This window comes from Dermochelys coriacea, chromosome 21 (genome assembly GCF_009764565.3).
Source record: "Dermochelys coriacea isolate rDerCor1 chromosome 21, rDerCor1.pri.v4, whole genome shotgun sequence".
Lineage (NCBI taxonomy): Eukaryota > Metazoa > Chordata > Testudines > Dermochelyidae > Dermochelys > Dermochelys coriacea.
Window position 1 is genome coordinate 9520032 of NC_050088.1, and position 14171 is coordinate 9534202.

Here is a 14171-nt window from a genome sequence, read left to right on the forward strand (position 1 = left end):
GATCCTTACAATAACTTACCAGGTCTCTTTCTGCAGCATTTGGTTCAAAGGTTATAATTCTGCTGATTTTAGAACCTTATACTGAGTCCTCTACCATGTACTCTTAGTACTTTGTATATGTTTTACTTCCGATCCTAATTGATTTATTTTTAGATGCCCATTACTATAGTAACTGAGTGCCGGAGTAGGAATTCTAGCATAAAGTAGAATCCCTAATAGATATCTCTTTTTTATCCATATAATATATGGAAACCCTTCTCTATTCAGAAGCTACTAACAGCATGTGTTGTGTGGGATTCGTTACATAATTGATGGAGCTCTGCAAATCCTTTTCTAATCTTAAAAGGCCTCATGTTGTTACTCTCCTCCTTTTCAGTTGAAAATGATTGAATCTTTGCAGATCATGAATATCACTCTTTAATTGGCTAGAGGGGTTGCAACTGGGTGATTCTGTCCTTCCACTCCTGTGTGTATTTGTAACACCTTAAAAAACACAAAGCCCACATGATTTGTTGACTGCCCTTTGTCCCTTGTAGAGGTTGTTTTTGGTATATAATTGCTGTAGCCAAACACAGAAATAACTTTTTAAAGGATTGAGTTTGACAAATAGAGCTTGGAATATTAGATCTGTAAACAAGCATAAATATGTACAAAAATATGTGCATGGATTTAGGTTTTTTGTATCTTATTTATATTTGTTGTCTAAATCCGGTAACAATCACAAACAGTAAATCAATAGCAACTATTTTTCTGCTCTGCACATTGGTTTCTTATCACTATTCATGTCCTTGTATTGAAGGCTTTGGCTATGGTTTGGTGCCCAATGGGACACTGACATGTAAAACTGTTGGCCATACTTGTCTTTTACACCTCTCTTACCCTCCTATGGTCTGCTGTTCCTTTTGATATTGCTTGGTGCTGGTGATACAAAAACCACCGTGAGTCAGAAATTTAGCTGGAAGTGTGAATCCCATCTTATTCAGCATCTTGGCTGACCAGCCTCCCTATGAGCTTTCGACCCATTCTGTGTAGACTTTAACTGGGAAGTCACATACCCACAGTTTTCTCTGTTCCCCTCACATTCATGCTGGCTCTTGAAATTTCTTTGTACTTGGGAATTCCCTCTTCCTATTGCACTGTACTTTTTCAAGTGTGAAACATTTAATGGGTGGGTTATAAGGCCATGGTTCTTCCCCATCAGATTAAATGTAGTAGCCCCTGTAAGGAGAAGGGGAATGGGGGTGAAATCACAGCTGCTGTGAGTTTCTGCAGGGGCTACCAATTTATTAACTCCTTTGCCCTTCCCAATTTGTAGCATGAGCATCTCATAGGCCAAGGGGAGAAGATAAATACTTGAGCATTCAGAATGTCACCAGAAGACCTCCAGCATATTGCCTGTAACAGTCTAGAACTCCCACATTGAGTTTTGGATTATCTATACATGGTGGAAAATGAATAATTTTGTTTTCTATAGATCTATGCGTTTGTCTTTGAAAAGGTCCTTGGCATTTATAAGCCATGTGCTTGCTCAATACATTTATCGAACTTGCAGCTTTGATCTAAAGTGGGGTGGTTTTTACGCTAAAGCTATCCCTGGTCTCTCTCCTGCCAATCCACTGAAGTCCACTACATTCATATAGTTAAGCACAGCACATAGCCTTCTCCTGTCTTGCTGACAAAGACAGTGCAGTTTATTTTAAAAATAAAAAACAAAATGCCTAAATGCTACATGGTAAATGTAGTCAGAGTTCATCAGGGCCATGTCTGCTAAAGGTTTTTGTTGCATTCTGGCCTGATTCAAAGCAGCTCTGAAAAGCTGAAGGCGTGTCCCAGATGTCCAAGTCTGTCATGCCTGGCTCTCCACTGGGTGACAGATCTCTTACAAGCTGGCCCTGGAGAGATGAGAGAGAGAGACACGTTACCAGCTCCCGATGTTTCAGGGCTTTGTTGCTCAAAATTAGTTATGCACTCTTCAAGCTTTGTGGCGGAAGGGATGACATACTATAATAGTGCCCTTCTCTGATATTTTTCTAGGGGACTAGAACCAATCCTCCTCTTCCAGTTCCATTAGATGTGCAAACATCACCACCTAGAAAAGAGTGGTACGTTCTTGCTATATCTAATGATCCTCCCCTTTGTTTCCTAAGGAAAAGTGATTTGGGGCAGAGGGGTGAAATTCCGAGAGGTACTGACAAGTCCCTGCGAGGGAGAGAGCTCAGTATGCCTCTACATGCCCTATAGTGGGGACGATCATGCTAATGGATTGCTAGCTGCAGTGGGTAAGGTACTACCAAGGGCAAAGTTTCGTGATGCTCATGTCAGACCGAGGGGGAGCTGGAGTCACAGATGGCAGTGACAGTACCCTTAAAAGCCTCTCTTTCTGCCTTAAGACATGACATGAGTCTGTCTGCCATTAAAGCAAGAAGCTAAATGAGCAAACTGAAATCCTGCACGGTCATGGGTGTCAGTGCAGAACCTCTGATAACTTCTCTTCGTAATACAAGAAGTTCTCTTGGATTGTCCTCCCAGGGCTCGAAGGCCTTTGCCTCTCCTTCTTCCTGCTCTGCAAAGTTCTGCCAGATATACTCAAGTCTTGAGGCTTCATAATCTTCAGTTTGCATCCAGATGCCTTCAGTTTCTTCAGGGCGGCCTGCATCTCCGGCTCTTCCCACATGAAGAGGCGCTTACCAGGATGGAGAGGCGCAAGTTCTTGTTCTTCTGCAGTATCTGGGCTATCCGGTCAGCACAGGGCACACAGGGGCTGGAGGAGACGTACCAGGTGACGCTGTAGCGCAGGCTGGGATCGCACGTGGGCAGATGTTGTTGAAGAAAGCATCTTCGGCATGGGCTGCTGCATGCTCGTCCTCCAGATAACCCCGAAAGCTCCCAGACTCTTTGCCTTGGATCTCCACGACATAACACAGGAAGGTCTTGTTCCTGCCTGAGCTGTATTCTACGTTCCTGAACTGGAATTTGAAAAAGAAGGCTGGGAAGCGCTCCCTATGGAGAGGGGGAGAGCAAGAGAAATGCCTCCGCGTTAGAACGTACCCTATAGTAACACGCCGCCTTTAAACAGCAACTCTCAGCCAAAGCTCTTGACAAGTGTTAGTCAAGCCTCATACCCTCCCTGCCATGCTCAGTGGAAATAGAAGTACCATATTTTACAGATGGGGGGGGGGGGAAACGAGTCAAAGAACTTGTGACTTGTCCAAGGCTCCCAACCAGGCAATAGCAGGACTGGAATGAAGAATTAGGGCACTGGACAGGAACTCGGAAGTTTTGGGTTCCGTTCCTCAGCTCAGCCACAGACTTCCTGTGTGGTCTTGGGCAACTCACTTAATCTACCCTGTGCCTTGGTTCTTCACCTGCAAATTAGGGACTATATCTCCTACCTCACCTGGGTGCTGTAAGATGAAAAATTTAATTGTTGTGAGGTGCTCAGACAGTCTAGTCATCAAGGCCATATAAGTATGTAGATAAGAATAGAACCTTGGGGTTGTGGCTCCCAGTCCCATATTGTCTCTGCCTGGCTTCTTTGGGTTGTGTGGACGGGTGCATCACACCCTGCAAATCTTGTTATATTCTCTATTAGAGTATTTCAAGACCACTCAGCACAAGGAGTGACTTTCTTGAAGATACTTTGGTGTGTTGTTTGAATGTCTTTTTTTTTTTTTTTTTTTTTTAAATTGCTGCAGGAAAATGACTTCCCTGGGTACAGGTCTGCTAGAGCATTTCAGATCTGAGCTGCACACCTGCAATTCCAATGTGAAGCCCCTCCACAGCTCTGCCAGTGCCCCTTAATGGTAGCCTACAGTACCCTAACAGTCCAGAACTCTGGTCTGTCAACTCTTCTCCATCTAGACTGACTTTCTTCTGACCGGAGGCAGATGACTGGCTAGTATTAGCGTATAAACGGCAAGCTTCTGCACACACTGATGAAAGCATATTTCAGTCCTGGCTGTTAGCCTGCCCTTCTAGTTCTGGTCCTCTAACATCAACTGTGCTGTGGCTTTGTTGAATGTGGATATAGGAGACTAAATCTAGCCCTGGTATAAATAGGTGCATCTCCCCCTGAAATCATTGTGAACTGTTCCTTCCCCGGTTTCCAAATGAATGTAATCTCAGTGATTTGTCACCACTGAGATGAATTTGCTTGTGGTCATTTTCCAGAACAGGATGTTCTCTGGAATTGTTTAGGGGAGTTTTATATTTAGTTCCATAAAATGCTGTAGCCCTGGTACCATCGGACACTTACCATTTAAGAGGGGAGGGATGACATTCACGATGGGCCAATCTCCTGATTGGGACCCCCATTTTGCTAAGGGTTTACATAAACCTAGTCAAATGACAGCCCAAACCCTGAATATTTTATAATGTAATTTTAAAGTTCTAGGGCTGCAGTTCAAGTACTCTGCTTCACGTTTCCTAGCGGTGCTGCTCCGTGGGTGCTAGCCACAGTGCAAACTCTGCTATATACCGGCTGCAGGGGATTAGGGCACTGTGTTCTCTAATCCTGCTCAGAGCCAGTCTGTGCAGCACAGTGGTTAAAATGGTGGTGGTTGCCAATGAGGGGTCTGTTGCGGTCGCTGGTGAAGAAAAATAGTAAGGTCGACAAGGCCTCTCCATTTTGATTGAGGAGCAAACAATTCCTCCTGTGTTTGAAGATGCTTTGGTGACAGGGCAGTCATAGAGGATTATAAATATAGTACGAGGCCAAGCACAAACTGAAAAATGTAGAACAGCAGAGATTTGATTCTAGTATTTAAAACCGCTTACTACATTTTCGTTCAAAATAAGAGTAAAAAGGAAGAACACTTGGGTCTGGTGCCCCTTGGAGTCAATGAAAAGGCTCCTGCTGACTTCAGTAGACTTTGAATTATGCCTTCATTGCCTATTTTCATGTGTAATCAAAAAGAAAGGGCCAGAAGGATCAAGGGCTTGTCTAGACTAGGGAAATTTGCATTGATGCGATTATACCAGTTCAGACATCTAATGTAGATATGCTGCCCAAATGTAAGTTCTGTTGGGCCCTCGTGCAATGTGTCTGCATTAGGAGTTTTCACTAATACATATCATTGCAAGTTTCCCTAATCTAAGCAAGCCCTAACAGACCAAGCAAAGTGACCTTCAAAATTTCTCCTCTTGCCAATACTTTCTCCTTTTCCCCTTACGAAGATTTAAAGGTATCTCATTAAGAGCCTAACCCTGTTCCTTTGTAAGTGAACTGCAAAACTCCCACTGATTTCATTAGGAGCAGGATCAGACCATAGTGCTTCCCTCACATGGACTGGGTGAAAGTCCTACTCTCTCTCATTCCTTGAGTCTAAAAAAATTTACATTTGTTTGGTAATAGCAAACTTCATGACTTTACCTCCGAGATAATTAGTGACTCCTTTTAAAAATCAAAAGGTTCCACCCAGCACGAGCCAGCCTCCCCTTGTGTCAAAGGCTGGTTTGCAAAGCCACAAGATGTTATTTTACAAGAAATTAACATATTTATTTAAAAATTTAACATATAATAGTTACATACAAATTCATCCCTGATATAATTCAGTTGACTTCAGTGAAGTTACAGCAGGGGTGAATGTCTCTTTATCTTTTAATGAGTCATTTATCTGTGAGGGCCAGATCCAAAGCTCTTAAAGTCAATACAAAGTCTCCTATTGACTTCAGAGTGCATTAAATTGGGCCCTCCAATCAGACCTTACATAAATCTCTTCCCTATCGTGTACTAGGCTGGCTGGGATTATCTGGGATGTTAAACCAAATCTGTTTTCCTAGCAATGTGGAATATACACTAGATCGCTTTATTTCCAGTAAACAAACCTCAAGAAACTATCTAAGATTGTTCATTGCTGGCGGAGATCTTGGAAATCGAAACCCTTGCTCATTATGGGTGCGGAGAGTACTAATTCATGAAAAGGGATTGATTTAAACCCATCTCGGTCAGAGCAGTGTGAATATTCCAGCACAAGTATGTCATCTAAACATCTGTAGTGTGAGAACTTAAATCCTTGTCACAGGACTTGTTGTCCCTATTCTCAGCAATCAAAAACTGTACGAGTTGTGGTCTCTGACTCTATGGCTGTGATATCTGTATAGCAAGTGATTCAGCAGAAAAAGAGAAAACCACATGTACCATAAGATTGCACACACTTTGGACCTCTGCCAGTGCATGGTCTAACCTTTGAGCATTTCAGACATGCATAATGATAGGTAATTATGATGATTTGCATCATTCATCTGAGGAAGTTATAGCACTTTACAATTCGTTAAGCCTCACAATACATCTCTCAAATAGCTAAGTAAAGGGGCTAAATGGTAAAGAAGTGGCTGGTTCTCAGGAGACTTGGGTTCTAGTTCTAGCCCTGATATTAAGTTGCTGTGTGACAAGGAACAAGTTATTAAACCTCTCTAGGCATGAGTTTCCCCGTGTGTAAAATGAGGATGATCTTATATATCCATTTTTGAATGAAAGGTGTTGTATAAATGTTATGCCCATTTTACAGATGGGGAAAGGGAAGGGCTCCTGCTTCAAGGTCACATAGAACGTCAGTGGCTGAACCAACCAATAGAACCCAGGAGCTATGGTCTCTGGTTATATAGGGCCTACATAAAAGCAATGTTTCATGCTTCCTTCACTGGCTCTGTAGCAGCCATTCAGTAACAAAACTGTGTGGGGCTCATTGATGACAATGGCACAAAGATTCTCTAGTGGACCAAACTGCTCTGTCATGACTGGAGCCTACCACAACCAAGGAAAAGGGGAAGGATTTCCCACTGCATGTCTGTGCTAGGGATTCTCATTTTCTCCCCCAGAGGAATGTAGTGTAAATTCATGTATCCGTTTGAATCCCATGAAGTGTTACAGCCAGCTGAATCTGGCTGTAACATTGAGAAAAGGATTTTAATGTTCTTAAGTGTAAAGAGCGAATCAGGTTGCCAGCCTATTTGCAAAGCAGAGACTTCTTGGGGCTGTAGGGCAGCAGCATCAAGCACTTGGCAAGGGTCATAAAATGTCCCTAATCCAAGATTGACAATTGACATGCTTGAACTGTACACAGTGTAATTGAGCACACATGCTGGGGCATTTGGAGTTGTAAATTCTCTCATTAGCCGGATAACTGGTGCTCTCTGTTGAAATTTTATAAATAACTAGAAAATCCAAACTGGGATCACATCCAACAAAGGCACAGAGAAAGATTCCCATCTGCAGTCCCAGGACTTCCGAATACAATATCTTAAACATTAGGGTAAGTTGCTGGATTTTTCAGTTTCTTCTTGAGAGACCTCTGTTATCTCCCTGTTTCTTCATTTGCTTTCCCACTGCTCACCCTTAGGAGCCCAGCACATCAATAATAATCCCAGGTAGCCATATCTCCTGCTGGACCTCGTCGGACAGCAAAAGGTAGATCTTTGGGAGCAATCCTCAAATAGCACAGTGATTAGTAAGGTATAAATATCTTGGGTTTTATGGTCTTAGCTCAGTTCCTAGTGGACGCACAGCACAGTTCCCCGTCCACATCATAAAAGCCACCATAACAGCTGGCACCAATTGTTCCATTTGTTGTCAGTCTCAGTACAGAGGCCAAGGATAAAGACCTTTGGTCTCATGATCTCATCCTGAGAGCTGGTCTCCAGAAGAGAGATGAGACCCACTGGTGGAGGGTTTCAGAGTAGCAGCCGTGTTAGTCTGTATTCGCAAAAAAGAAAAGGAGGACTTGTGGCACCTTAGAGACTAACAAATTTATTTGAGCATAAGCTGGTGGAGGGGTGTTGGAGAAACTTTCACCATTCTTGTCCAAAGTTTACCCCTCCTGTGGATAGTAATGGACAGAGGATAGTCTCCAAAGAAGGGCAATCCAGCTAGGGTTGCCGACCCTGCAGGACTGGCCTGGAGTCTCCCGGAATCGGCATCCATCTCCCGGTGACTATTGGAAGCAATCCAGGAGATTTTAATAGGACAGTTTAAGAAAATGACATTGTCATGTTGGGGGGAAAAAAATCTCCTGGAATAGCTTCAGTCAGAGTTGGCAATCCTAAATCCAGCAGCTCTGACTGGGACTCGGTAACAGACATGTAATGTCACAGAAATAAAAAGTATCGTTGAGGCCACAGGGCCAGATTCTGCCTTGTCACACACCATACGCAGTAAGTTCACTAGTGCAAAATGGGTGTAAATTGGAATGGTAGCATTGTACGCCCACTTAGCATTCACTTTATAGTGGTGAATATCATGACACTGGGTAGGATTTTCAGAAGCACTTTGCATTGGCCCAACTCTGCTTTCATTGAAGACAATGGTATTGACTTAAAAATCCTACCAAGAGCAAGATGGTGGAGAATCGGGTCCCGAATGTGGCCCGCTATTTTTAAATCATCAAAAATGACAGAAGACTTTTAAAAGAGATTGTGAGACCAGAAAACAAAATTATTCTCAGGTGAAATCCAGAGAGAAAAACAAGTAGAATTTAGGGACGGAGCAATTTAATGTAATTATTTATATCAGAATATCCATTACAGTCAGCAAGTGACAAGTCAAATGGCATCTTGTTACTCAACATGTTTGCTCGTTGTGTATCTTTGAATCACATCTGCTGATTTTTGGACCAAAAGCTTTCATTCACTTTAGCCCTGTGTGGAGGCAACACAGAAGGGGGAGAGAGACAGAGAATATCCTGCCTTATGCATCATCATCATCATCATCAGAATTGCCAGCTGAGTTCTGATGGTAGAAGCTTTCTTATTAGTGATGATGTAACAGGGCAGAAAGGCCCCAGCTGGATTTTCAGTTCCTGGATTGAAGTCTGTGTTAAAGGCTGCTGGAAAATAATCACATTTTGGTTTATTAATTGAGCACGTAGGCTTGGCAATCTTGGGAGAGAATAAGTACAGAGCTAGACCATAACATTTTTATAATGGCAGGTTTCTGGTTAAGCCACACTTTAAATTATATATGGTTGCATCTAGATAGTACAGTGCCAGGCATATTAGAAATGCTTAGGGATGGTAGATTAGACAGATTTTCCTAGCCACGCTTTTCCCTCATGTATTATTAATGTATAATCATTTGTCCATTGATTAATTATCATTCCGTGCTTGTATTAGCTGTATGGTTTATTGTATTGGGATCTTATAAGGATCCTCTTGTAGGCTGTGCTTTTTCAGAAGGGCTCAACACTCAGAACGTGAGCCAGATTTCCCATAGAGCTCATCACCCATTTAGACTCCTAAATAAGTGGCCAGATTTCTAAAAGACCCCCACGTCCAACATGCTGAGTTGTTTTGAAAATCTGGCCCTCAGTGTCACAGTGGGAGCTGCTGAGTCAGTGCTTAATTTGTGCCAGGGCTGAGCTTGGCGGCTCATAATCATGCCACCTCTGGGCTTTGCGGCAGTGGATATGAATGTAAAAAAATGGCTTGAGCCCTGGCACCTCTTTCATTACAAATAAGCGCTGTGCTGAGTACTTTTGAAACTGACTGATGATCTGGTAGCTAAATGTGAGTGGGGCTCTTTCGACAGTCTGGCCCCAGTGCTGAGCCTGAGAAAATCTGACTCCTGAGCTCATTTGAAAATCTAGCCCCTATGATCCATAGCGCGGGGCACAACACAGCAGTGAGTATTTTCAGGGCTGATTCTAGGGTCCCATTATTGGGGGAGCAAGTGGGTATTCTGGGTCCCTATTTAAAAAACAAACAACCTTCCAGGAGTCATGGAGCTCATTAGACCCATGGAAAATCGTAGATTTTAAGAGTTTAAAAAGTAAAATTTGGCAGCCGTGTCTGTATTTTGCTGTGATTTATAATTTATATAAAGGATGAAGGCTCTCTAATCTGTGGCTGTTTCACTGCTTAACACTGGATAACTTTGTACATATTTGGCCTTTCTGACAATAATTTGGAGCCCTTTGAAGATTGTTTGGGGAGGGTGGGTGTTGGGGAAGCTTTCACCACTCTTGTCCAGAATCTACCACTCCTGTGGATACTAATGGACAGAGGATAGTCCCCAAGAAGGGCAATCCAGCACTTCTGTAACAGCCATGCGACTCCACTAAAGTCAACAGTCTCCTTTGCTTGCCCCTCTCCACCCACCCCATTAGCTCTAGGGCTGGTATTTTTCCTAACCCAGCAACAGAGGAACTTGCAAACAAGACCCCTTCAAGAAATCAGTATTTCAGTATTCTTCAAGGGCCCAATTCTTCCACCCTTACACTAGTAGTACCTTACTTGACTAGTGATCCCACTGAAACCAGTTTGACTACTCGCATGTTAAGTGACTTGTCAGCATTGGCAAGAGAGAATTGGTAGAATCAGGCTCATAAATGTATACAGTGAGTTGCACGCTGATTAGAATCCTTCCTACACTTAGGCAGTGAAACTCTCTTCACCAAGCAACTTTACCCTAGCTACAGGTTCAGCTGTAGGAAGAATTGCAACCTGCACAATATAAAGAAAAATTCAAAAAATCCCTTTTCAGACTTGCACTGGCCCCAAATTTCATCCTTATTTAACCAACATTAAAACTTCAGGCAGACACCTCACCCTGGACAGACTATGTGAGAAGCTAAGTGGAAATGAATCATCCTGGCTTTGTTTACTCACTGCCTCTTTAAAACTAAACTCTGTGCACTGATTTATCTTACCCTCTCACGATTTCAAAGGGCGGCAGTTTCTCCAGCTCCTTCTTCTTCTTCTCCTCTGCATTTTCAGGTTGCTCCTCACCATTCTGGGTGTCGCTGGGCTCTTCCTGGTTTCAGCCATCCTCTCGGGTGCTGGTGCACTGGGTTCAGACCACAAGAAAAGAGAGGAAGCAATTTTTCACGACCAGTGCAAGGAGCAGAGACCGGGGGCGGGGGGAGGAAGGGAGTTGGGAGTTCCAGTCCTAGACGCAGTTGTTGGGAGCTAAATATGGAACAATGCTGCAGTGACAGTGACTGGATGAGGTGACAGAATGATCCGACAACTCTCAGATATCATCACCCACCCTCACTTTTGTGAAGGCCTTTTATCAATCTCCCTCGCTCCCCTTTTGCATTTAAAACGAAGTGACGAATTCACTGTGGGCGGGTTAGGGCATGGATGGAAAACCCAGGAAGCAGAAGTCAGCTATTTATCCACAGGCAGGACAGAAAACTGTCAGGGCAGGTTGTAGGACTGGCCTCTTTCCCTCCTGCCCTGAGTTGCCAGCATTCTATCATCCTGCCCTTGAGGAACCACTGGGTAGGAAGGAGCAGGAAGAGGCCCTGCTTTGTTTTATATAAAGATCACCCTGGATAATGGATGGGGCTGAGCCACACTTCAATGCGGCCTCCTGCAGACATTACAGCTGGAGCCCTCCCAAGAGCCTGAAAATTACACCCTCGGCAAACCATGCTTTTGTGGAGCGGGCACTGAAAGACGGGGATCCAACAGGGGCAAAATCCTAGTTCCATCAAAGCCAATGACACAATCCCCACTGATGTCAAAAGCTCCAGAATTTCACCCCAGGAGTATTAAAGTCAGCCCTATACAGTTATACAGAGAGGAAATATTTGGGGTGTAGGGCTGGGCCAGTTTACACCAGCTCAGGATCTGGTCCTTGTTCCCTACATTTCTCTCTCCTTAGTCTGTAAGCTGCTTGGGGCAGGGACCATTCCTTCTTGGATGCGTGGAAATCGCACTGCAAACAAATCATAAATAATTAAAAGACTTCTCAGTTATTCCTTGGTTTGTTTACACCACCTTCGTGAACACCGGATTAGTAATTGCATCGGGTGGAAGGCAGGCTAGAGACTGGAAGTAGGAGCCTATGGTGGGGTTGAGGATCAGGTTGGAGTTTGCGTGTGGGGCCAGGAGGTTGTATAGTAATAGATCAGGAGTAAGCAGCAATGGGGTCTAGGACTGACGTGCAGTGTGTGGGAGGTAGAGTATGGGATTGTTCAGGAGAAGTTCTGAGGTGGTGTTTACTATATTTTGCCTGAACCAGGTTAGCATGGAATCCAGCTATCCTAAAAAGACCACATAGAATAGCATTAGGGGTCTATAAAGTTTTATTGATACAAGTTTGGGATGTCTGTATTGCTCTGCAAAAGTGGGGAACCCAGATCTTGTTTGGGCTTCTTGTAACCTCTAGAAAGGTTTGTTTTTTCTATTGAGGATGGTGTGAAATGTTTCCAAATTTCACAAAAAAATCTCATTCTGAATTTAAAGGGGAAATTGATGCAAATCCCAGGTGCTTCTCATTTCATCGAGCTTGAATACAGATTAATCTTTTAAAACAGTTCCTGACATGCCTCTAGGCTGAAAATAAATAAGAAGCATATAGCTGCTGTGAATTCACATTTTACTCCTCCAGAGCCAGTTGGAAATTAAACCTCCAGCATCTTGACTGCTGTGCTAAAGGTCGAACCCATGATGACAGAGGTTCAGCCAACCAAGCTATTAAATATTAGTTCTGTATTCAAGGAGTAAGTGCTGTAAGTTTGGGGAGGATACACTGCATTCTGCATACATATCAAAGAGGCTGAATTTCTGCTTTCAGTGCAATCGTAATTCAACTCTAACTACGGTGTTGCATTCAGTGCCTCTGTAATTTTATGTTGCCCCACATCATGACAGATTTGGACCATTCACACTTGTTCAGTCATTTTTTCTTATTGCACATTGTTCAGTTTTTGTCCCTTTACTAACAATGATCTTTCCTTTCTATAGCATCTCAAAGAATCCCAAGGGTCTTCCCAACTCCCCACAGGCTGCACCACTGACATGCAGCTATTTCTGGGGCAGAGAACAGCTAAGGTGCCACAAGTACTCCTTTTCACCTTGCTGCACCGACACTGTTTTCTGAAACTTGGTGAGTGCTAGTTGTTTATTTGATGACTGACACTTCTGGGGCGGATTGTATTGTGACAACACAACACTAAGGGATTTGAGAAGTTCTGAGACAGTCTGTCCATGGGATATATATAATTTTTCCTATGCTTTTTTTAAAGCTTGGAATACTTTCCTTGGCTAGAGGGTAGAGTATTGTTTTCCTCTTGACTGGTAACTATGTTCAAATTCCAGATCCCTTGTCCAGTCATTCTCACCTTTGACATTTTGGGGAGTGATTTTGTGGATGGGAATCCTCAGCTGATGAGTGACTGCTCTTTCCTTTTCTCCTCCCACCCTCTAAAAAAAAAAATCCCGTCCTCTCTTGTATCCCCCAACCCACTGTCTCTATTTCTGGGAGATCTCAACAGCTAGATTAATCATGGTGCCACTACTCTTGCAGCCTTTAGCTTTCACTGGCCCAGCCAAACTGCAAAGATCAACGCGAGCTCTCATCTAATCTCCGGAATGTGCCGCTGAGATTCTGGTTCCATCCAGCCTTTCCCCAGCTGCTGCGCAGTTCCATCTAGGGCAGTGCACTAAGTAGTCACAACCCCCACCAGTCTGTGCTTGGGCCAAATATGTAAAGGAATGCCAGAGAGATGCTGTCAGTCTGACATTTGCTTTAGAACTGTAGGGGGAAAAGCATCCATCGGTCTGGTCCAGGCTTTTTGACCAATGGATAGCTCCCCAAAAGCATGTGTGTATGTGTGTACGTGTGTATGGATGCGTGCCTAGTGACTGCACATAGTAATGTCATGCTCAGCACAGTAATTTATTTTTCCTTCAGCTAGCCAAGAGAGGGAGACTTGGGCCTGGGTCCAGCAGATGTGAAGTTACTGTCATTACAGTCTGGAGGAACAGGGAACACTGCAGGTCAAGGAGGAGGTGCGCACGCAGAGCTGTGGGGGGTACAGGCTAGGATAGGGAATGGTTGCTGTACAGTTGTAAGAGGGGACACTAAGGTGACACCCAGTTCTGGATAGCAACTGGAGGTTTGATCCTTTTCGCTTTAGTGGGTTTTGTCTCAGACTTTTAGAGCTTTGCCATTTACTTCAATGGGAGCAGGATCAGTCCCTTAAATTCATCTGACAAACAAAATTCTTTGTCTGTTTTCCCGGTGTATTAATTTCTCATGTGGGGGAAAAAATATAATAAAACACACCCAAACCCTTTGACCTTTCTTCCATTCAGATCCTTTGTCAGTGGCCTTCTAATCATGAGCATTTATTTTCTGAGGTTAAAATGTGTGCACGTGGCTTTTTCCTATGGTGAGCACACAGGGGCATCATCTACCAATGCTGAAGCCTCCATTCCAGAGG

At 43.6% G+C, this 14171-nt stretch overlaps 1 protein-coding gene across 1 annotated transcript; it reads right to left on the bottom strand.

Moving 5' to 3' along the window:
* Positions 1 to 1898: 1898 nt before the first annotated feature.
* APOBEC2 (apolipoprotein B mRNA editing enzyme catalytic subunit 2) lies at positions 1899 to 13076 on the bottom strand. The gene is given in 7 exon segments (XM_038380336.2): positions 1899 to 2518; positions 2520 to 2590; positions 2593 to 2685; positions 2688 to 2816; positions 2819 to 3000; positions 10644 to 10747; positions 13068 to 13076. Coding segments are annotated over 7 exon segments (642 nt in total). The 3' UTR covers positions 1899 to 2464.
* Between the last annotated feature and the right edge of the window lie 1095 nt (positions 13077 to 14171).